The 23,592-nt window shown below is 34.5% G+C and overlaps 3 protein-coding genes and 1 non-coding gene across 8 annotated transcripts; 1 reads left to right on the top strand and 3 right to left on the bottom strand.

Moving 5' to 3' along the window:
* Nucleotides 1–5,622: 5,622 nt before the first annotated feature.
* On the bottom strand, nucleotides 5,623–5,695 carry TRNAV-UAC (transfer RNA valine (anticodon UAC)). The gene has a single exon. It is a non-coding gene; the product is annotated as a tRNA-Val (tRNA).
* Nucleotides 5,696–6,113: 418 nt separating this feature from the next.
* Nucleotides 6,114–15,338, bottom strand: LOC116430990 (uncharacterized). 4 transcript variants are annotated; one of them, XM_031985820.2, is made up of 18 exons: nucleotides 14,920–15,338; nucleotides 13,979–14,185; nucleotides 13,165–13,481; nucleotides 12,592–13,089; nucleotides 11,978–12,485; nucleotides 11,376–11,617; nucleotides 11,098–11,295; nucleotides 10,339–10,806; nucleotides 10,231–10,275; nucleotides 9,519–9,977; nucleotides 9,246–9,407; nucleotides 8,997–9,158; nucleotides 8,547–8,924; nucleotides 8,200–8,469; nucleotides 7,498–8,111; nucleotides 7,209–7,417; nucleotides 6,941–7,125; nucleotides 6,114–6,866 (listed from the first exon to the last, which is right to left on the bottom strand). In XM_031985820.2, exons 1-18 carry the CDS (start codon nucleotides 15,056–15,058, stop codon nucleotides 6,507–6,509), a joined length of 5,421 nt encoding a protein of 1,806 aa, XP_031841680.2. In that variant the 5' UTR covers nucleotides 15,059–15,338; the 3' UTR covers nucleotides 6,114–6,506. The 4 variants fall into 4 exon arrangements, with proteins under 4 accessions (XP_031841680.2, XP_031841679.2, XP_076223833.1 ...); XM_031985819.2 differs by having other exon boundaries at nucleotides 7,209–7,420; XM_076367718.1 differs by having other exon boundaries at nucleotides 7,209–7,429.
* A 1,868-nt stretch (nucleotides 15,339–17,206) lies between these two features.
* On the top strand, nucleotides 17,207–20,969 carry LOC116431030 (putative ATP-dependent RNA helicase DDX10). Its single transcript, XM_031985902.2, has 12 exons — nucleotides 17,207–17,408; nucleotides 17,472–17,663; nucleotides 17,750–18,022; nucleotides 18,119–18,240; nucleotides 18,327–18,528; nucleotides 18,596–18,758; nucleotides 19,052–19,235; nucleotides 19,305–19,481; nucleotides 19,583–19,803; nucleotides 19,886–20,082; nucleotides 20,167–20,564; nucleotides 20,676–20,969. The coding sequence occupies exons 1-12, from the start codon at nucleotides 17,313–17,315 to the stop codon at nucleotides 20,806–20,808; spliced, it is 2,358 nt and encodes a 785-aa protein (XP_031841762.1). The 5' UTR covers nucleotides 17,207–17,312; the 3' UTR covers nucleotides 20,809–20,969.
* Idh3g (Isocitrate dehydrogenase (NAD(+)) 3 non-catalytic subunit gamma) lies at nucleotides 20,594–23,002 on the bottom strand. Of its 2 annotated transcripts, none has more exons than XM_031985900.2 (3): nucleotides 22,911–23,002; nucleotides 22,565–22,793; nucleotides 20,594–22,368 (listed from the first exon to the last, which is right to left on the bottom strand). In XM_031985900.2, exons 2-3 carry the CDS (start codon nucleotides 22,778–22,780, stop codon nucleotides 21,430–21,432), a joined length of 1,155 nt encoding a protein of 384 aa, XP_031841760.1. In that variant the 5' UTR covers nucleotides 22,781–22,793; nucleotides 22,911–23,002; the 3' UTR covers nucleotides 20,594–21,429. The 2 variants fall into 2 exon arrangements, with proteins under 2 accessions (XP_031841760.1, XP_031841759.1); XM_031985899.2 differs by having other exon boundaries at nucleotides 22,880–22,981.
* Nucleotides 23,003–23,592: the final 590 nt, after the last annotated feature.

Genomic DNA, 23,592 nt, shown 5'->3' on the forward strand with positions numbered 1-23,592 from the left:
CGGCGAACGCCACCGTTGACCGGCTCCGCGCCGGAGGGACACGCCCAGACAAGAAATCGCGCGCGCACAGGGGTAGCTAAAGCACGTAGGTGATTGGCTGGTGGGCGGAGTCCCCGCGACCCGCGGTAGTTGTGCGATAGCACATCGGGGTCGAACGAACGCAACCATCCCCGGTCGAGAGACCTCGAGCTTCGAAACCGGCGAAAGCGTGAAAGTCAACTCCTCGCCGTATTTCCCCTAATAATCGAAGAATGTGTTCTCTGACGCGGGGAATCCACACGTGACACCCGTGAAAGCTCCATCAGCCGCGACACGATGTCGACCGACACCCCTACTTGCCCGGGAACTTTGTGTCGCGGGTGAGGTGCCGGGGAAAGTTCTTCGGTTTTTGTCTGGAGTTACACTTACCGATGGAGCGTGGGCTTTTATGCGAGATAAAAGTATCTTGGAGTGATTTGGGAAGACGAGTTGGACAGTTTGTTTTGTTAACACTGGGTTTAAGGACATTTATAGTTTGTTCTATTGTTCTTGGAGTAGTTGATATTTTATTGATTTAAATTTCGGGAATTGGAGGTTTAATACTAAAAATACCACACGGGTCAAATTCAGCCATTTTAGAATGTTTAGTTTGCAAGTATTTAAAGTATGACAAGGCTTTTGCGAAAAATTGTAAAATAAATTTGTGTATTTGTATAGATATAACAATAAAGGACCCATCAAATCTCAAGAAATATATTGTTCTAATTTTTATAAAAACTTAGAAATAAATCACTCCAATTGTTCGGTAATTTTAGTGTTAAAAGTAGACAATAGTGGTACATATTTGTGTATCAGTATGAATTAAAATTGAAGCAAACGTTGACCAAATAATGTTTATAAAATTCAATACGAGTCAAATTAATTCGTTTCGTAAATCAAATGTTAACACTAGAACAACCGTACCCGGATGTATTCCACTACAGAAACTTCAAAAGTGCGTCTATAGAGACTTTATTTCTACTTTCTTTATGGAGATGTTTCTAAAACGATTATGAAATTTCTAGATAATATGAGTACTAAAGTAACATTAGTAGAATCTACTGCATGGGTAGAATTTAAAACAAAGAAACGTATCACGAAAAAGAAATGGATAATTACTATGTTCCTTCTGATAACTTATTTTACTGCAGTCTTGCAAAAAGGGCAATAGATATGACTTCAATTTCTCACAAACAAACTCCAAATATTTATACAAACATAGATTTTCGAGGATCAATTTATAGAGATTAAAATCAAGTAAAAATCTATTGGATTTATTTACAAATGAGATGTCAAATAAAATATAAATCCCATTATATCTGATTGAAATTCTACTCCACTGACAAGAAGACTTTGATCATTCGAAAATCAACATTATTTATCACAGAAGAAAGTTTAATTTCTAACATTATTTTACGTTGTTCTCTTTATTTTTTATCTGATTGTATTAATTATATTTTAATGTTAATGATTAATTGTATTCATAATAAAAATATTTACGTTCCACCTGATTCTATACTTATTCAATACATAATCTATTGGACATTTCACAAAATTTTAATGATTTCAATGATGCTCAATGATATGATTAAATTTCTTTGAAGGCACAGCTTTGAAGCGCGTACTTATGAGAAAAGCTACTGTAGTGAAACGTTAGTGAGTGACATCTGTTTGTTTCACACGGCGCGGGCACTGACATTACTGTTATGAGAAATTGTCGTAATAACCAGCACCGTCAATGAATATTTTATTCATTATTGCCTGAAAATCAATGATCGCTATCCCTGGTGCACACGTTATGTATCTAATAATCTCTGATACGGCTTATTTGTATGTTTCCAATTATTGTTTGTTGTTCCTCTTATACTTTATATTCTTTCTTAAATATTTATAACCAGGCATTAAATGAAATCATTTTCTGTTTTCTCAAAAATTCTTAGAGACATTGTAACGTAAATTAAAGAATGGTACTTTGAATGAAAAAAAAGGAGAGTCCAATTTTAAATTGTTTTACTTACAACCTAAGAAACAGTTTAGTAAATTAATAAATTAGTATTTGTACTGTTACACATTTCAAATATTGTAATACTGACGTTGAAAACATGAACTCAAAAGTTCATAAAGAAAATACTTTGCTGTAATCAATTTCTCGTCCGTGCACGCAACGTTACGCTATCAGACACCCGCGTGCTTTGAATTTGTATACATTGCATTATATTATTAAGTCACATTATTTATTCATTACCTTTATTCAGTTAACTTAGCAATGGTTTAATCATGTACATAGCATGTCGAAGTTGTAGAACACTTTTAAAGCTAAAACACAATTCCTTTCATTATTATGACAAGGTAATTTATTACCTAAAAAAAGTAACTACCAGACAAAATATAGAAAGTTCTATTGAAGTTTACAACATTCTTATAAAATCCTCGATAAAAAAAATATAAAAAAGAATGAAATTTGAAAATTCATTGATTATCGTTGAATATTTTCGTTGAGATTACAAAAGATAAACCTTTATGCAAATTCAAATTTTCAAGAATATAAGTAAAAAACTGGAATTGCAATAGAAAATGATCCTTTCTGGCAGTTATACAATTTATATAAAATAATTTTATAAACGTATTCTCTGTGATTAAACTTTAATTCCATTTTCTAAAATATCGAGTACGACTTGTGATGTAAATGTTCAACTCCACAAATCTAAATGTTATTTATTTTTTGTATAAATGAAATATTGCTTACCCATCATCAATATTTGACCTATAGAGCAAACGTAAACACGTAATAACCACCGAATTCTTTTTTTTTCTACTGACTTATCAACGATAAAGTAGTTTCACCAGGCCCAATTGTGAAGGAAATCATAGGACGGATTAAAACGGATTAAAACTAAACGTACCGACACTTTGTATATACTTATTCGTACAGTACTCGGTCAAATAACTGGTTACAAAATAAAAGTAAACAAATTAGAAGATAAATTTTTCTTAGTGAAGGCAGAAACAAAAAGAAACATAAAAATTGAGAAACTATTCAATCGGACAATATAGGAATTGTTATAAAGTTAAATGAACAGAAGAAACCGCAGAATTTTTTATTAAATTTGAAAACCGGTCGTTTGATCGCTCACAGTACGTATAGTGTTAAGAATCTACACGAACTTCTTTTCGGTATCCAATATATTTTTCGCATTGTGTGCATACTATGCAATTTTGTGCATTCAAATATCCCATAAATGCATGTGGATCCGCAGTCTGGTAATAAGATTACAAAAAAACAAATAAGAATATCGAAAGAGAGAAACAAAGCAGTAAACAGAAAAAATTAATTTTAACCGCGTCGGATCGACTCCGCTCGGGGAAAAGCAAGCAGTCTGCACTTGATAGGTCGAAGGATCCGGAGATCCTGAAGCATATCCTCGACGTGGCAGGAGCAGAAAATCGCGTTGAAGTGGCAACGGTCGGGCTAATGGCTCGGCGACGATATTTTGTTAAACAAGGAAACCTTTTATCCCCCACACCGTTTCTTGCGCGGGCGTTCGGCGACAGGAACGGCTCCGTTTCAAAAGAACTCGGCTTCTGTTCCCTCTCGACGTTGCGCGTATGTATTGTACGCTTTACCGAGGGAAATGGGTGTCGTCGAACGTGTTTGCGTATTTTACTTTCTTCGCAAATATCGATTAACGATATTCATAAGTTAACACTAGAGCTACCCGTCAAAATGACGGATTTCAGATTTCTTATTTTGAAATGTCCTAAAAGTGGTAAATATCCAAAATAATTTGAAAGAATAAATAATTTCGCTTGAATGCTATAATGAATATACGAGGAGATTATATATAATCTATTGTTACGATTTTTATATGGTTTGCGAGTTAATCATGTTTAACGCTAATTCTAGTCTTAATAAAAATAAATTTTAAGTAGTCTCTGTAGTTACGGTCTTAGAAAAATTATTTTATGTATGTTTGTGTGGCAGGATGGTTGAGAAATTATAAGTAATTCTATAGTAAAAATTATCAATAATTATCTAGTTAGTACCACTGATAAAATTGTATTTAAAAATTTCACTTACCTTACCTTACCTTATCCATTGAGCTTTTGTTTCATGAATAAAGATTATGAATGAACGTTAAAATTATTCGCATAAAATAGAATACAAAAATTAAAAAGTTAAATAAACTTATCATTGTACGTTGTAAAAATATATTTTTTATTACAGATTAATTACTAATATTCTATTGGCATCTTCAACTAAATACCATACTAATAAACTAAAAATACTTTACTCGACAAGTGCTTCGTTCACAGATTGAAATTGTCTAAATATAGTATTATTTTTTTGCCAATGATCTATAAGAACATGCAATTCAAATTTCAAAAGTGAAAAAGTAAAAGTGTTCCAAATTTAACTTTGAAATGCATGCATATTTAGACACGACATGGTTAGGCAATGAATATATCGTTTTTCCATGTTTTTAAGTGTTAAAATTATTTTCCTGTCTGTATGGTTAACTTAGTACCCAGTTGTGAAATAAGAAATAACGAAAAGAATAAATAATAGATTGGAGAAGTGTCGAAAAGTATCGTCAATCTACTCGTTGCATGTCGTAGTGTCTACTGGAGAAAAGAGAGTCACGATAAAAGCGGCCCTGTACCGTCACTTTAGTTTTCTTGTCACCAGAAGAGAATGAGTTGGAAGTGTGAACCGTCGACCACCACGACAAGATACCACCTGTCTCCTCTCACGGTTCGCCCACGCATATAACACCGTTTCTCGCGAATTCCTTCGATCCCTCTTGCCCCTTTCGAGATACGAATCGATGTAGCGCAACTGTCCAAAAATTGTCAACTATTATCCATGGTAAATCCCAAGCAGTAAATTAATCTATTTCAACATAAAATAAAGTAAAATAAAAAGGATTATTTTCGTTACTTTCAATGACGACAGGATTAGTCACTGAAGTATCTAGTTGTCTTGATATAAATATTTAAAATACAACATAATAAATTAATAATTAAATATTGAATATTAAAAATAAGACTTGAATTATATTCATTATTTATTGTTACATTATGGAAGAGGTAAACTTACAAATTCGGTTATCAAGATGTCAAGTATATATACTACTTATTTTGTATATTATTAATTAAATAATTCTATTTTAAAACTTATTTTTAGGTGATAATATAGATTGTTCTGAATTATTTAATTTTGTCTGAAAATGTTGAGTTTCAAATACAGTAAAAACCTTATCAAATATTGTTTTACTTTGAGCTGTATACTATTATTATTGGCACGCTATAATACAATATAATACTACTAACGTTAATGTTTTAATCATTTTTAATGTGAACATATTAACTAAGTTAATGTTTTAAGATTTTTTTACTTCTCTAATTCCAAGTGTTTCATTAACTCGTTCTCGCTTACATAGATACCTATAAGATAAACACAGTAAATATAGTATGTATATATTACTTAATTCAGAAGCACAGCTTGTTTTAATCACATACGTCAGTATGTTTCAAATTAATCGAATCAAATTAATCTGTAAATTATCTTTGACATAAAAAGCGGATAGTGAATTAGAAAAAAAATGGTTCCGGCCGGGATCGAACTGGCGACCTTCTGCGTGTAAAGCAGACGTGATAACCGCTACACCACGGAACCTCTTGGTAGAATTTTTCAATTTTAGATAAGAAATATTTAATCTATTATATTACTGTTTTTAATACACATTTTTCAATTGATTATAAGTAACTTAGAATATTATATGAAGTGTTTTAATTTCCGTATAAAATACGAAGCAAATTTGCAACATGGATACGTTTAAGTACATTGATAATTATTTGAAAATACATACTATGTAACTTCTTCAAAGAAGATTCTGATTTTTACGTATCTAAGAAAATAATAACAAATCAATTTTATGAATTTACATAATATTAATGTACAATAGTTATAAAAAGTATTTGTGCACTGTATACCTAGGAAAACTGTTTTATATCATTGTAATAAATACATTATAAATGTGTGTTAAAACAAGGTGGTTGTTATAAATTAATAGAGATTATTTGTATTAATGCATTTTATTTATAAACATATGAAATATTTGGCCTGTATAGAATATCATATACGCATCACATATTAATGGCAGTGAAACTGATTCAAACACTATATAACAAGGTATTCTACATAAATAACATTTTTTTTACCTTACATTCGACTTGAGTTCTGAATCGCACATTCCTTGTTTCTTCAATGATATAAACCGAAACGGATATAAGTAAGTACACGGAAAACTTTAATATTCTCACTAGTGTGCTCTTTACGGTCACACAGCACGCGCGTAATAATATACGTAAGTCGTTAATAATTTAAACGTTCATTATCTTGATACCATTGTCACAGTGAAAAATTAATGGAAGACATAATGTACAGTTACAATTCAGTCTTGCCAATGAGAATTCGATAATACAATTTACTTGAAGCAAATTGGACCGAATGTAAAACCGAATGCCTGATGGGGTGAACCGTAATCGATTGGATAAAAATCTACCAACGGTAATTGTTTCAATTTCTTCGTTTGAACTAAAAATACAGTTTCTCCTTTACTCTTGCGGGTCTTACAACCATCCGTTACGATTTCTGGCTTGTTGGCGGTGTATGAAAATTCATCTTCGTTCGAACCGAGCAATCGTAGCGCGGTGTCGTAATTCGAATTTGCAGCATCGTACCATGCGACGCTGTTAATGCAAGTATAAGTGAAATTTTGATAACCTCCTTGACTCAACAGACGAAGGAAATTCAATTGTACCACTCCGATAGTCTCGTACGTAATCTATAACATTAATAGCATAATACAAAAGATGTTTGACGTAATCCGTATACGTCTATTAAGAAATTTAAACTCACTTTAAATCCACCGCGCAAATTCGAGTACCAATCCGTTTTATTGTTTTCCTTTCTCCATGGAATATTCGGCATTTGGCTCGCATGAATATCAGGAAACACACAAGTTTCGCCCATATTCGTCATGTTACAATAAACGTAAACAGCATCGTCAGCCATTCCCAAGTTTGGATCGATCCAATACCAGCCTGTATTTTTGTAATGCTTGTAAACTTCCATGTTGTTCGTAATGTCACAAATTTATACACGTAACGATTAAAAGAACACCAACCATCATTAAAGTGGGGATGTCCATAAAACAAGTCCCTGCAAGTCCTTACAGGATTTTCTCTGCTCCCAATTGGTTTACGTATTCGGTCCAATTCTTGTCTCATAGAGTATATCGAACTATAGATGTCCAAAAACTTAGGTCCCAATTCCTCCTCGGTAAGATTATCTTCATTTAGATTCTCTGGAGTTTTACCTTTTTCGTTCTCGTCACTTCTAGAATAACTAAATATATTGTAGATCACACAAATATATCCTTGGATTTAATTGAATATTAAATCGGAGATTCTTACGAATTTTTCGAAACATCCCGCTTCTTCCTTATTAAGTGTTCTCTGGTGAACAGTAGTTCTGGTGGAATCATCGGTTGCTCCGCTGGTGGACCTGGTGGTCCAGGAGGACCTGGTAGACCCATGTCACCCTTTGCTCCATCATTTCCAGCATTACCTTTCGGCCCAAGTGGTCCTTCCATACCAGGAAGGCCGGCAGGTCCATCATTTCCTTTGGGTCCAGTCGATCCTGGCGCACCTTGGATACCTATGGCTCCCTCAGGTCCAGGAGCTCCTCGTGGTCCTTGCTCCCCCTTTTCGCCTTGTTCGCCTTTGATGCCTAAATGACCTAGGTCTCCGCGATGTCCTTTTAGTCCTCTTTTACCCCTTTCACCCTTTGGACCTTTGGGTCCAACTGGTCCAACTTTTCCAGGAGCTCCAATTGCCCCTGGCATGCCGGGTGGCCCATTCTCTCCTGCAAGTCCTGGAAGACCTCTTAAACCTGATAGACCTTCCGGTCCCGGTAAACCTTGTGATCCCGTGTGGCCTTGAATCCCTTTGGGTCCAGGCAAACCCATATCACCCTTCTCACCTGGTAGGCCTGGACTTCCTTGAAGTCCTGCTGGGCCTTCTGGCCCCTGAATAACACATCAACCATTTTAATTTTTATTTGCAAGTTTTCATGCATTTAACAGAAACATTTTAACAGTTATTGTAATTTTGTACCGGTTTCCCGGGAGGTCCAGGCAATCCTTCTTTTCCTGGAGGTCCAATTTCTCCTGACGGCCCAGGATCACCAGACTTACCATCTTCGCCATTTTTACCAGGCTCTCCCTTTGGACCGACTAACCCCGGCTCTCCAGGAGGCCCTGGGAAACCAATGGGACCTACGTGACCTTTTGGCCCCTCCGGACCATTTATTCCACGAACACCCGGAGGTCCGGGCGGCCCACTTTTTCCTTCTTCTCCTTTAGGACCCGAAGGACCTCTTTCACCCTGTAGTATGCATTTTAAAGTGTAATTTTTACTTCTTGTTAGGCAATTAATTAAAGAATTTAGGAGATTATTTTTACCAGCTTTCCTTCGGGACCAACACCACCTGGAATTCCGGGTAATCCACTGTCTCCTTTCTCTCCCTGGCGTCCTTCCGGTCCTAGAGGGCCTTGTATACCTTCAGCACCTTTAGGTCCTCGTAGACCTTGTTCACCGGGACTTCCAGCTGGTCCTATAAGACCCGGTGCACCAGTATCCCCAGCTTCTCCTTTCGATCCTGGTGGGCCAGGTAATCCTTGCAGTCCTACCGGTCCAGATGTACCTGGCGCACCAACAGGGCCATCTTCACCTTTTGGACCTTGTCTTCCAATTTCCCCTGGCGGTCCTTTTTCACCAGGCAAACCAATGGCACCGGGTTCTCCTCGGAGCCCTTGTATTCCAGGTGATCCTGGAGGACCCTGTAGGGCGTTACATAAGATAAGTATCAATTATATTGCATTAATAAATATTAGAAACTGAATTATCCGCACCATTTCCCCTTGAGACCCTTTGAAACCTTTTTCACCGGGTGGTCCGATATCCCCTTTATCACCATCTTCCCCTGGAACTCCAACAGGACCAGGAGGACCTGGTAACCCACGTTGCCCTGGTAAACCGTCACGTCCGGTAGATCCTGATGCACCTGGTTCACCCTAGTTAATCAAGTCATGTTACATCATTTTATCTGTCTTTCATTTATACTACCCATAAAGTTATTAATTATGTGGTATTATCAGTACCATTTCTCCTTTTAAACCAACTGATCCCGGTGGTCCCTTTGAGCCCTGAGTACCTTGAGGTCCAATTTCGCCATCTTTACCAGGTTCTCCTTGAGCACCTTTATCACCCGGTGGACCTTGCAGTCCCGGCACTCCCATTTCTCCTTTCGGACCCGGCATTCCCTTTGTTTAAAAACAGACAATTTAGTTCTTCAAAAGCTACAAGTTTGTTAGAACAGAATTCCCTGCGTATTCATATTTATAAAAATCATAATCATCAGAGAAAAGACACACCGGTAAACCATTCTGTCCTCGTTCACCAGGAAATCCTGGTAAGCCACCAGGACCAGGAGGGCCATCTTTACCCGGCAAACCTGAAGGTCCTGGTGGCCCATCCTTTCCTTGCTCACCAGGAGGACCTGTCTCTCCAGGAATACCAGGATTTCCAGGACTTCCAGACTCCCCTGGCTGACCAGGCTCACCGGCTGGACCTTGCGGTCCTATAACGCCGGGTGCTCCCGGAGGTCCTGGTGGCCCTGAATCACCAACTGGCCCACGTTCTCCCGGTGGACCAGGAATTCCATCTTTCCCGTCGAGACCAGCTTGTCCTTGAACTCCTATAAAACCGCGGGGACCTTCAACGCCAGGTTGGCCAACGTCTCCTTGCAATCCTGGAGGACCTGGTTGTCCAGTGTCACCTTTTGGACCTGGCAAACCTTCGGCACCTCGTCTTCCACGAACACCCCTAAAGCCCTTTAAAAGTGATATAAACATAATTTAATACCAAATTATATCAATGTAAATATTTTTTAATTCATTTATTTATTGATTAATATTAGTACGATATGTCACTACAGTAGTTAAACGAGGACATAAGAAAAGTAAAATAAAACTCGAAAATAAATTCAAACAAACAATTACAGTCAATAATAATTCTGTCATTCATGTAATTTATAGTAATATATTTAGCCAACTCAAAGACGGCAATACTTTGTTTTCTACCTACCCTGGGTCCTGCTTCACCGCGTTCTCCAGATGCGCCACTACTTCCCTAAAATTCAACAATGCTGTATTCAATTTTATCTATCTTAAAATAAAATTTCAAATGTTTTACCCTTTCTCCTTTATCCCCTTTGAGACCCAGCCTTCCTGGTTGACCCTTTTCACCTTTTTCACCAGCACCACCAGGATATCCAATGAAACCTGGGGATCCAGGTTTACCTTTTTCTCCAGAAACACCAACTGGTCCCGTTTCACCCCGTGGACCTTCGAAACCCTTTGGACCTTCTAAACCTTCCAAACCAGGAATTCCTTGCGGTCCCGGTGATCCAACTTCTCCTTTTGCTCCAGCATCACCTTTTTCTCCTTCCGTTCCTCTTTCTCCTTTTTCCCCGCGTTCACCTAGTGCTCCGCGTTTTCCTTCATCACCTTTAACACCACGAAGTCCTGGGAAGCCTATTGGACCTTGCGGTCCTTGAGGTCCTTGTTCACCTTTCATTCCAGGAACACCCGGATTACCTGCAGGACCGGGTGACCCGTCTGCTCCGGGAAGACCAGGAATACCTGGTTTCCCTTGCGGTCCCTTCAAAATTTTATTTCATTTACAAAACTATTAAAAATTACCTAACTGAACTATAGATTTCTATGCATTTGTGGAAAACTTGAGAATGCAAAATTATACAGAATACACACAATACGGAAACATATATAAAACATCCAAAGTGCAGTATTACTTTTTCTAACATCTCTGAGAAAAAGACCTTTTTCTATCGTAATTCTCTTTTCCTAATAATATTCTTAAAAACTTGAATTTCCATAAAGATCTGCAGTCCGTACATAACATTTCATTTACAAAATTTCTGATGAAACTTACGACTAATCCAGTTGGTCCCAGAAGACCTTGAGGCCCAGGTGGACCGACAGGTCCCAATGGTCCTAATGGTCCAGGCGCGCCTGGAGCGCCCTGTGGTCCAGTGTTACCTTTTGCTCCGAGTGGACCTTCACCCCCAGGAATCCCGGGATTACCCGGTAGTCCGGGAAAGCCTCGAGGTCCTATGAATCCTCTTGGTCCCTAAAATTATCTCGAAAGATATAAGGTTTCATTACTGTTTAAATATAGTATGCAATATATTTCCACAGTATTCTCATTACCATTTCACCAGGCAAACCCGGCAAACCCGGTGGACCATCGTCACCTTGCATCCCTTCGTGACCTGGTAAACCAGGTTCACCAGTAGCACCTGGAGGTCCTCTTTCACCTTTATCACCGGGTAATCCTGGCAGACCAATTGCGCCTTGTTCACCTTTTATCCCAGACGGGCCGCTTACACCTCTCTCACCATCTCTTCCAGGGCGACCTCTTCTACCCTCTCTACCAGGTGTTCCTGGTACTCCTGTTAAAATGCAGCGAATGTATCATAAATGCTAGTAGCACTTATCACTTCCGCAACAGACGATAGCCGGACAAAACGTTTAACTGAATGCAGGATATCATTTTCGAAAGTCTGTAGCTGAGGACAACAAGGTTCTGCTATGTATAGGGATGTAAATACAAGAAATATTAAATCTCCATTTGATACTTATAGTCATTTGTTGTTCAAAGTTTTCAAAGTTGAACATTACAAATGTGTATGGGAAAGATATATGTTTAATCAAATGTATTCAATTAAAGAATTTTAAATAACGTAGGATTATGTTTTCCGTCGCGAAAGTATTAGTTATCTTTGAAGAAATAAAATTTTCGTTAGATGTACCCCTTTCACCGCGTAATCCAGGTTCACCAACTTCGCCAGGTTCCCCTTTCTGGCCTTTAGAACCTGGTAGACCTTCAGGGCCAGGCAAACCCGTCAATCCTGTGGGCCCTTCTGCCCCTCTCATAGCCGTCAAGTGCTGCGAAAGCATTTGCCTCAAAACTTCCGCCTGGGAGTCTGGCCCTTTCTCGTTGCTCTGTTGGTTCAACGATGGTATTATGAAAACATTACCAGGCGGACCTGGTGCACCTTGCAACCCCGCTATCCCATCTCTTCCCGATTCTCCCTTCTTACCGGGTCCTCCAGGTACACCTGGAGGTCCCGGAAACCCACGTGGCCCCGGCAAACCCCGGGAATTGTAATATCCGGAGCCATAATACGAGTCTTCCGCGGATACTGAATATATCGGAGTTCCCGGAACTCTGTCAAGTGAATTTCCAGAATTCTCAGGTGTTTCTGAATCTGTTGGTTGGTATTCTTCGGTTACATGTACGTCGACACCATTGGCATTCTATAGAAATTAAGTTTATGCACAGTTTACGATACGTGTATTGGAAAGTCAACCTTTAAAATTTAATTCATAGAATTTTTGAATATCAAAATAGCAAATGACTCACGGTATTCTGATTCTCAGAAGGTGTCGCGACTGTTGGTCTTAGGACATACGTAGGAATCGTAGGTTTATAAAGCGAGTTATATTCGTCGTCGTCGACCGATGCTTCCTGGCTGTCCTTTTCGTTTACCTCGTCGTAAAAGTCGTCCGTTCGACTGCCAGTTGTTTCGTTTTGATTATAAAAGAAAGTATTTGAACCAGTTACTGGAGCAGACGTTCTGCCATTATTTCTAGAGAAATTGACGTTATTGTAGTTTGCTCCGTAGTATGATCTGGTTGGATACATGCCACCGAAAAAGCTAGGGTTCCGTGCTGTCTGAATCGCGCCAGCACTTGTCAATCTGTCATAATAACTAGACGATGATCCATAATTCTGGACGTTTGAGTAATTACTCTGCTCTGCCAAGTATTTCGTCTGATTGTTACAATCCGGTGCATAGATCGTACAAATCTCGTAAGCTGCGTCTGGAACTGGAGCAATCTTCAGTATCTCTAAACCACCCTGTCGACAGTGTCAATTTGGTAAGTTTATGTTTGTATGATTTCGATGTATTTTCTTGATTTCTTTCTCACGAACCAGATATACGTTGCCATCAACAAGCTGCTGGCCAATGATTATGATACCACTAATGCTGACCGTTTCCTCGAGGTTTCTGCGTAATTCTTTCGTAACTTGATGGCTACAATCGACGATCAGCGTAACAGCGTCCCCTTTGATACTGATTCCCAAACGATGCCATTTTCCGTCAGAAATATCAACCCCAAACGAAATGGATTTGTCCTCATTATCCGGGGTTGTGCTGTAGTAAAGGGTGACATCACTACCCAGTGACAGCACCAACTGTTCCTCCCCACTATCGCTGTAGATGGCAAACAGCGTGGCAGCCGGATACCCTAATTTTTTTTATCGTTACTTTTTGAAACATTCATTTCTATCCACGCATTTATTTGTATCACAACGAAATAAAATAAATGTCCCGTTAGTTTTGAAAGTGAAAAAAGTCATACGTTTTTAATTTTGAGACATTTAAATGTTTGTGTTTAAATAGACTGAAAGATATTTTTATACTATGTAACAAAATATTTCAGAAAATATATTGGTTTTATTAAGTTAAAGGCACAAATATGACTTGCAAAGTGACAAGTAAAATAGCAACACTGTAAAACTGCATGAAACCTAATGCTGTCTTCTTTATCAGTTGTTGAATCATACCTTAGAAGACAGTTTAAAAACTTACATCTTAATTTGTGATTGAGTTCAAATATAACGTATGATTTTTTAATGTTAAACTATTTAAAAAATATATTGAAACGAATGAAATTTATTTACTTTTCGCGTATAAGGATTTGGTTAGATTGAAGGAAATACATTAATTAAAATAATTACAAACCGATTTTTGGTTTAGCAACGACTAAGATGGAAAAATCACGAGATATGCCGGCGGGGAACAGTGTATTCGTAGTGATCGTCAGTACTGCACTGCTCGCGATCTCATACGCGATCGATTCGTTCCTGTGACAACGATTCTCTATTAGCGTTACTCCTTGGGGCTCCTGCTGCATTCCGGTACCTTCCACCAGGTCTACAGTACCCTTTTCTGAAATCGTTAAAGAAGAAAATTCAAATATGATAATCCACAAAAACGGACATAGACATAATCTTGCGCAAACAATATTAATACTTCAACAAATTATTCAATAAAACAGCACTAAATGCTCATTTACTTAATAAAAAAGGAATATTGTTTTATCTAAAAATTTCAACATTTAACCAATGAAAAATTAACAACTGATCTTTTATTTATGCTTAAAATCCTTTATCTAGACGTCCATCCCTAATTATAGTTATTTGTCTATATATTTATATGAAAATATTCTTTTTAATGAATGTTTATTAAACCACACCTATTTCAAAATCTAACATGAACTAATAAAACCCACAGAAAAAGGTCTAATGACATTAAAGCGATGACGGGAACGTAAAGAACTGGAAACCTAATAACCCCTGAACTCGATAGACGTAACTCGTCGCGTTACGCCGAACACTTAAACCAGTTCCCATTAAGAAGTCCTCTTTTCCAGAGTGGAACACGCAGTTTTGCATGCTACAGGCAGCGACTCAATTAACGTAATAGAGATCACTTAAAAAGACATTCGCTGGCAACGACTTTTATTGCATGACCCGCACAACGATTTCGATGCTGGTATCAATGCATGTCACCTACATAAGTTACAGTAATCGCGTTTAAATTTAAATACGCGTGTTCTAGTAAAGAATAAAGGAAACAAGGTAAGCCGTGAAGCTCGGTATGCATTTAGATGAACTACTTACCCATGTCTTGCAAGGTGATACCGGCTACCAACGAATACAACCCCAAACTCAGCAGAAAATACAGCACCGAAGAAACGGAGTTGATGGTGCGAAGCGGTCGCAGTGTTCTCCATTGCTTCTTCACGTAGTCCCGCCGCATGCTACCCTCTCCTCGTCATATCATGGTCCTTACAGCGAATTTCCCTGAATATGTTTCACCGCGAAAGCAACCGCGCGTTCGTTTGATAACAAACTCTATCGCGAACCCGTGAGACCCGATATAAATCGTCCTGCCCCTAGCCGCGTAACTATCCGAATGTAATAGTCGCCTCGTTACAGTTACCCATCCCGAGCATGTACTCTTTCTTCTGACTTGCGATCCCTCCTCTCTAATTCTAATGTCTCCCCGCTCTTCTTTTTCATAGGCGCCGATGCACCGTCTTGCGCGCATTCCACACATGTGTCTTTTAATGACAATTCCACGTCCCTTCTATTGACACTGATTCAGATAACACGTGGTGCAACGGGACACCGACGGGGTAGGGATCGTTCCGCCATCGAGATGGACACGTTTTTGTATGAACGAGAATTACTTTTTTAACATTTTTTTATTTTTTCTTCTCCTTAAACTTGGTCGTTCGAATCCCCTATTAGTTTTTAATAAACAACGGTGGGAATATTTATCGCTTCAAATATAAACAGAATTTTTGTAATGGTATTTTAAAGATACAAAATTTTTACTGACTAACATTGTAAGGTGGGCCCCTTTGGAGATAGTTGTGCTAACATTTTCCTTCATTAGGAAACCGAGTGATAGGATTATGGAGTTCGGGTATTGTTTCGTGATTCGTTTTTAATATCTACATCTGATACGAATCAATGATCGTCAACCAAAAATATTAACTGGTTAGGTGAATAAGTAAAGGATTGAGGAAAGAAAGACCTTAATTCAGTTTTAACCAAAAAAACTGTGAGAATAGAATTCATGAAATAATTTATACTTGCTTTGGCCAAGATGCATAGTGAGCTGAATATTTTTGCAATAAATGTTTATTTCAAATAACAAAGAAAAATAATAATATAAAATACAGTATTAATATAATAATAATATAAGAAACATCGTAACTCAGTTAAAGTTTTAGAAAATAAAATCATGTTTGTTTAATCCAGTTAGACATACCGTACCAAATACAGTACTTACGACTCGTTTAAGAAAAATGATTAACGTATCCACTAGAATTTATATTATTATCAATTGAAAACTGTATTATTAATTAAAAAACAACAATTCATAAAATTTTGACAAAACTAATTACAAATTTGAATAAATTAAGAGAATCACGGGAAAGAAATAATACGTGGAGGAAATGAGACTAGTTGAACATAACGTGGTAGATTTGGATTTATTAATTGTTCCGCGAGTGAATGCGATCATCGTTTAACTATGAAGGTTTTAATTAGTTACTTCCCGAGTTGATGTTCCTTATAAAGAACTTTTGTTCTACGAACGCCAGATAACAATTGTACTAACTGTATTATAGTACATAAGTGTACAAAATATAAAGATAAATCATGAGAAAATATTATTTTTAAATATGCAATACAATAATGGACTAATTTACAAATAAATGACAGAATATATTAAATTAGGTACAAGTACCTTTATATACTGGAAAACTATTTTTCCATTTGCATAGCAAGCATTATTCTTATTATTAAAAAATTAATAGTTATAAGTTCGATGTACATTACAGACATTCTGAGTCTGCAATATTGTTAAAGTCATAATAGTTGCAAAGGAAACTACAGCATTAATCAGATTGTTTACTTCTGATTAGTTACATAATTACAAATACTACAAATAAGTATGTTTATTCAAAAATAAACAAATATGTGGGATAATTCATTCCAAAGAATTAAAATTTGCCACAATAATAACAGAATTCTGCACCTTACAATTTTAGATGAAATTAGTAAATATCCTTCTATAAACAGGGGAATTATATAAATAATCGCAGAAATAATCAATTTCAGTAATCCAGTACACGTGACAAGTCCCATAAACTCGCAATGTTTATCCTATATCTTGTCTGTGGTTTAATATAAAAATTTACAAATCAAACCAATGGCATAAAAATATATAAATAAATTAAAAGAAGAGTGCCTTTTATTTTTTAAAAAATCACTTACTGTGAACCCTAAGAAATTATTTTTTTCTACTGAGAAAATTTGATTCATTCTTTACACTTTATTACCGACGGGTTAAACACGTTTAAAGTACGAGAAATATTATACTACGTCGCCACTGTATATAACTATTAATTGCCATGTGGTTTCGTGTACCTATCAGTTGTCAATATAACCTCTTAAATTTTTCGCATAGTATTACGTATTTGACATATAAGTAATACGCAATGGCTAAAAAAAACAAAGTTAAAGTTTACAATACAAAGAAAAAACATATTTCTGAAACAAAAATAATCACACAATTACAATCGAAGTATAATGACGTAAGTATTAATGTATGAATATGTAAAACTTAACTCGTCTTCACAATTGTTATATTTTTACAGATTGATGAAACGAGGATAATAAAGTTTAGTGACCTTCCTTTATCATCGAGAACTTTAAAAGGCTTAGCAGAAAATAATTATATTGAGATGACAGATATACAGAAGCAAAGTATTGGATTAGCATTACGTGGTAATGATATCTTAGGAGCAGCAAAAACTGGTAGTGGAAAAACTTTAGCATTTCTTATTCCGGTAAGAAACTGCTTGATCGTATGCTCTACTGAAAATCATAAGAAAATAAATTATAATGTAAACATAAATTTATATATTTATTTAAGGTATTGGAAATTTTATATTGTAAACAATGGAGCAGGTTAGATGGACTTGGTGCACTGGTTATCACACCAACCAGAGAACTTGCTTATCAAATATATGAAACCTTACGTAAAGTTGGATCACACCATGATATTTCTGCTGGTCTTATTATTGGTGGAAAAGATTTAAAATTTGAAAAAAAGCGCATGGACCAATGTAATATCGTCATATGTACTCCAGGACGTTTATTACAACATATGGATGAAAATCCTTTATTTGACTGTGTAAATATGCAGGTATATAATTACACAAGAATGTAAAAATTTTAAATATAAAATTTAATAACAATTAAATAATGTAATTATATATTCACAGTGTTTTTTAAATTGCAGATTTTAATATTAGATGAAGCTGACCGATGTTTGGATATGGGTTTTGAGCAAACTATGAATTCTATTATAGAAAATTTGCCTCCAAAAAGACAAACACTCTTATTCTCTGCAACTCAAACAAGGTAAATTTATTAATATTATTTTTATTAATATTTAATGCTACTGATATTCTAATATTTGCTATCACTATTATTGTAATTTTTATAAGGTCTGTCAAAGATTTAGCCAGATTAAGCTTGAAAGACCCTATGTATGTATCTGTTCATGAACATTCTACTCATACTACACCTGAAACTTTGCAACAGAGTTATGTTATATGTGCCTTGGAAGATAAAGTATCAATGCTATGGTCGTTTCTACGAAATCACTTGAAACAAAAAGTTATTGTATTTTTCTCTAGTTGTAAACAGGTATAATAATATTTAATATAGTCACATCAAGTACATAAACGAAAATAGTAATATTGTTTGTATTTAGGTAAAATATGCATATGAAATATTCTGCAGATTGAGACCTGGCATAAGTTTATTAGCTCTTTATGGTACTTTACATCAACTCAGAAGAATGGAAATTTATGAAACTTTTTGTAAGAAACAATTTGCAGTTTTATTTGCCACTGACATTGCAGCTCGTGGATTAGGTATACAAAAAATATTTCTATAGAGAATATTGTATAGTTTATGTAATAACTGTTAATTACACTTTATGAATAGACAAATTGTAGAAAACTATTTAGTACAAAAATTCATTACAAGAATATTATTATATTCTATGCTAATATTGAAACAAATATCTTAAAAGTGAATAAAAATTAGAACAACTTTTCTTAAATTTCATAAACAATAAATGAGTTTTAATTAAAATTAATATTTATCAGTAATACTTAGAATTATTAAATATTTTAGATCTTATTTTTAGTATAATGTATTTTAGATTTCCCTGCTGTAAATTGGGTTGTACAAATGGATTGCCCTGAAGATGCAAATGCATATATACATCGTGCTGGTAGAACTGCTAGGTTTAAAAGTGGTGGTGAATCTTTATTAGTTTTATTACCTTCTGAAGAAAGTATGATTGATAAGTTAAAGGAGCGCAAAATTCCAATATCTATGATTCAGTAAGTTACAAATGAGTGTGCTCTATGACATAATTGAATGATAGCCAACAATGAAATTTGTTTGTTTAGGATAAATCCAAACAAATTACAAAATCCTCAACGTAAAATGGAAGCATTATTAGCGAGGGATGTATCACTAAAGGAAAGTGCTCAAAGAGCATTTGTAGCATATGTGAAATCAGTCTTTTTAATGAAGGATAAAGAAGTTTTTAATGTTCGAGCATTAAATACTGATGCATTTGCGAGGTAAAAAAGTAGATAATATAAATTACTAAACAGAATTATTTACCTAACTTTTTAACAATATATGTATAAATATTTTATATTGCAATTGTTGGTGTAATTAGATCGTTAGGATTAGCTATACCTCCAAGAATACGGTTTCTACAAAGAATGGAACAAAAACGACTATCTTCTAAAAATGTTGACTTTAAAGAACAAATTACAAATAATGAATCAAATAATTATATACATCAAGAAAATAGTCCAAACTCTTTTAATGATGAGGACTCTGAGAAAGATGAAAATATCAAAAATCAAATGACGAAAACAAACAATTTTGCACTGGGTATAGAAACAACTGTTAATAATTTTATCATTATTTATGTATTCCATAAAGTAATGTATCATTATACTTTATTCTAATGTAGATGACAGTGATGATGATGACATATTAACTTTGAAAAGAAAAAATATAAACATTGATGATATACCTGAAGTTTTCGCTAATGATGATAATTTGGATTTAAATAAAAAGAAAGCTGTAACAAAAGCCGCAATAGCTAAAAAGATTCTCAGGAAGAAAATAGTACCAAATAAGAGAACGACTTTTGACGAGGAGGGAGAGGTTTGATTACATTTTTTAGATGAAATTTTGTATATGATATTTAAATTTTATTGAAATATGATTTCCAAATTTTTAATCTTTCAGAGAGTACTGGATCCTACTAAAGTAAAGGTATCAGATTTAGCACGACAATATGAAAATGAAGAAGAATCTGGTATTAATATAGAAATAGCGAAACAAGTATTACGCGAAGAAGACAGATTTGATAAACAACGCTTTAGGCAAAAAATTAAAGAGAAACACAAAGAAGAAAAACGAAAATTAAAAGCCAGTAAGAAAAAAGAAGATACAGATCAATTTAGTGATGAAGAAAATATGGAAAATATTGATGATAATAATGGTAGCGAAAGTGAACAAAGTGAACCGGATTTATCATGGTTACCAGATCCGGATAAAATTTATGGTAAAGAAAATGAAAATAATAAAGATACGTTAGAAGACTCTGAATCAGAGGAATATGAAGAGGAAAGCAAAATACATAGGTATGTGTTGCAATAATTAATACTAAACGTATCTATAAAAATATACCTGTTTTATTTATTATATTGTAATATTATTTTGATCTTTGGTATTCATACTGTTATTGTTTACAGACCTCCTAAAAGGAAACTTCTAACACAGGACAATTACAAAAGAATAAAGAAAAAACAAAAAACAGCAATTGATATAGAGAACACACATTTAAAAGCGGACGAGGAACTAGCATTACAACTTTTACAAAATTAAACCAAATTTGTATATTTTTGAGAAATTTGTTGAAGAAGTCTTTAATCTTTTTTCTTATACTGATACAACATTGTCAATACCATTATTGATTTTTATCTACATTACTAGTTGATTATGTAAACAAATTGATTGAAATTGATTAAAGAATTTATCAACGCAAATGAATTTATCTTTATTAAATATCTTCAATGATTTTAATTTCGTACTTCATTACTAATTCAGATTTAATGAGATGTAGTTAAGAAAATCGTTTACACGTTAAATATATCCTATGAAGATAATTACAAAATTTGAACAAGTGTATATGTTTATACTAATACTTACAATGAATATTTTACAAAGTTTATATCTTAATAATTCATTATATAATAATGTCATATTAGATAAAATATTAATGTAAAACACAATTCAGATTTGTCACTTTACTTAAAACTTATTGTGTAAAACTTTGTGCCACTTAAATGACTTTAGATTAATGAGTATAATGACTGTTGTCCATCACAATGACAATGTAATACTTTAACAAACAATGGAATATTCTTGCTAAAAAAGCAAAATTCAATAATATATAGGTATTTTTTCTACAAATATTAGTATCCAACAAAACATTTCTTATCAGTCTTAATTGGATGCTATTTTAATATGCTTCATAATAGCATCTACAACCTCCCTGCTTGTAGCTTGTCCACCAAGATCACGAGTATGTATACCTTGATTAATAGTTTTATTAATTGCATTCTGAATTAAAGTAGCATGATTCTTATGTCCAAGATGACGCAACATATCAACAGCAGCATTTAACATTGCGATAGGATTTGCAATATTTTTTCCAGCAATGCTAGTACCAGTATTACGAGTACCTGGTTCAAATATAGTGTAGTGATCACCGAAGTTCTTACCAGCTAATAATCCAGCCCCACCTAATAAACCGCAAACTACATTTGAAACAATTGCCCCATATAGATTAGTTGTTAAAACAATATCGAACTGATGTGGATTGGAAACCAATTGCATACAAGTATTATCAATAATCATATCATTGTGGGTAATATCTGGATAATCTTTCGCAACTTTTTTTGATATTTCTAAAAATAGTCCATCGGAGAGTTTCATTATATTTGCTTTATGAACCGTAGTGATCTTTTTCCTTCCATTTCGTTTAGCATATTCAAATGCATATCTTGCAAGACGTTCTGAATTCGAACTTGTAATAACCTTCATACTTTCGACAACACCTTTTACACTTTCATGCTCTAACATGGCATATTCTCCTTCTGTATTTTGTCTGACAATGACGATATCAATGTTTTTATGGCGTGAATTTACTCCTGGATAAGATACACAATGTAAAACATTGACATAAAGATCCAACTCATTTCGAAGAGCTACATTTCGAGAAAGTACTCCAGCTTCTGTACTACGAGTTTCAATATTTCCTTTCAATGCTACACCATTTCTACGAATTGATGTAATAGCATAATCTAAATCAACATTGTCATCCGCATTAGGATCAATATCTACATCTTCAAAATCTACTGGTACACCAGCATAACTGAAAACCTGTAATAAGCACATAAAAAAATTATGTAAGACTTTCATATAGATTATGGAAACTGTATTCCTGCCTCATTAAAATATATTACTACCATTTAAAAAAAACTATTCACAGTGATATTTTGAAAAAAATGTAATTAATAATACGATATACAGAGGTCATTCTGTGAGCTGAAAATATGAACACAGTGTTTATACATACCTCTTTTACATAGGTCATTAACTCTGGACCAATACCAGCACCAGGGAGAAGAGTTACCGTATGTCGTCCACCGTAATGTGCCTTTGGTATAGGCATTACTTTCTTAATAGTTGGAGTTTTGTGCTGTATTTCGAATGCAGATAAAGAAGCACATCGGTAAACTTGAGACATAACATTTTTCGGACGTAAATATTTAACAACAGATCGAGCAGCCATTATGAATATTATTCTACAAATAATATACAAATTATAATTAAACTTTAGTTTTAACACATTAAATAACATAAGCACATCAATTGATTTTTAAATACATACTACTACTTTGCAAATTCTATTTTAACGATACCTTGAAAGTCCTTGCCAACTCTGAATTTTCAGCGCCGTTTGAACTACTGTCTTTGAGAACGGCAAATTAACGTTCAAGTTTTAAACAATAGCGCCATCTGTTAGAATATTAATATAAGAAAATTACAAATCAAATATTTACATATTTCAATGTTTTTTTCTGTAATTTAAAAAAGTATTGATTATCATACAAATTTTCAGAAGAACTGAAGTTAACTTGTATTATTATACAATTTTAACAATATTGAACATTGAATAAAAACTTTTCTTTTTCAAATTGGTTTCTATTTTGATAATATTTATTCATTTTAAATTAATATGTGTACAATGCAAAGTTTAATGTTTAAGTTTTTAGATGTTACTGAATAAAAGATGATTTTTTATTTCTAAGGTAAATAAAGAAATAACATTTGTTTTTTTTAACGGATAGGTGAATATTCAAGCAGTGACAAAAATATTATTAATCAGAATTTTATAATCAACATTAATTAAATAATATATACATCCTAATAGAAATTTATCTACTTCATGAAAATACAATATTGAATTAAATTTCGCGCTATACCCAAGTAAATATAAGTATCCTTTATGTGGTATTTTGAATATATTAATTAAGTATTTTCTATTATTATTTTAAAACCTATTTAACATTTACTTCACGCAATAGGTTCTTTTTACGCTTA

This window comes from Nomia melanderi, chromosome 5, assembly GCF_051020985.1.
Source record: "Nomia melanderi isolate GNS246 chromosome 5, iyNomMela1, whole genome shotgun sequence".
In the NCBI taxonomy this organism is placed as follows: Eukaryota; Metazoa; Arthropoda; class Insecta; order Hymenoptera; family Halictidae; genus Nomia; species Nomia melanderi.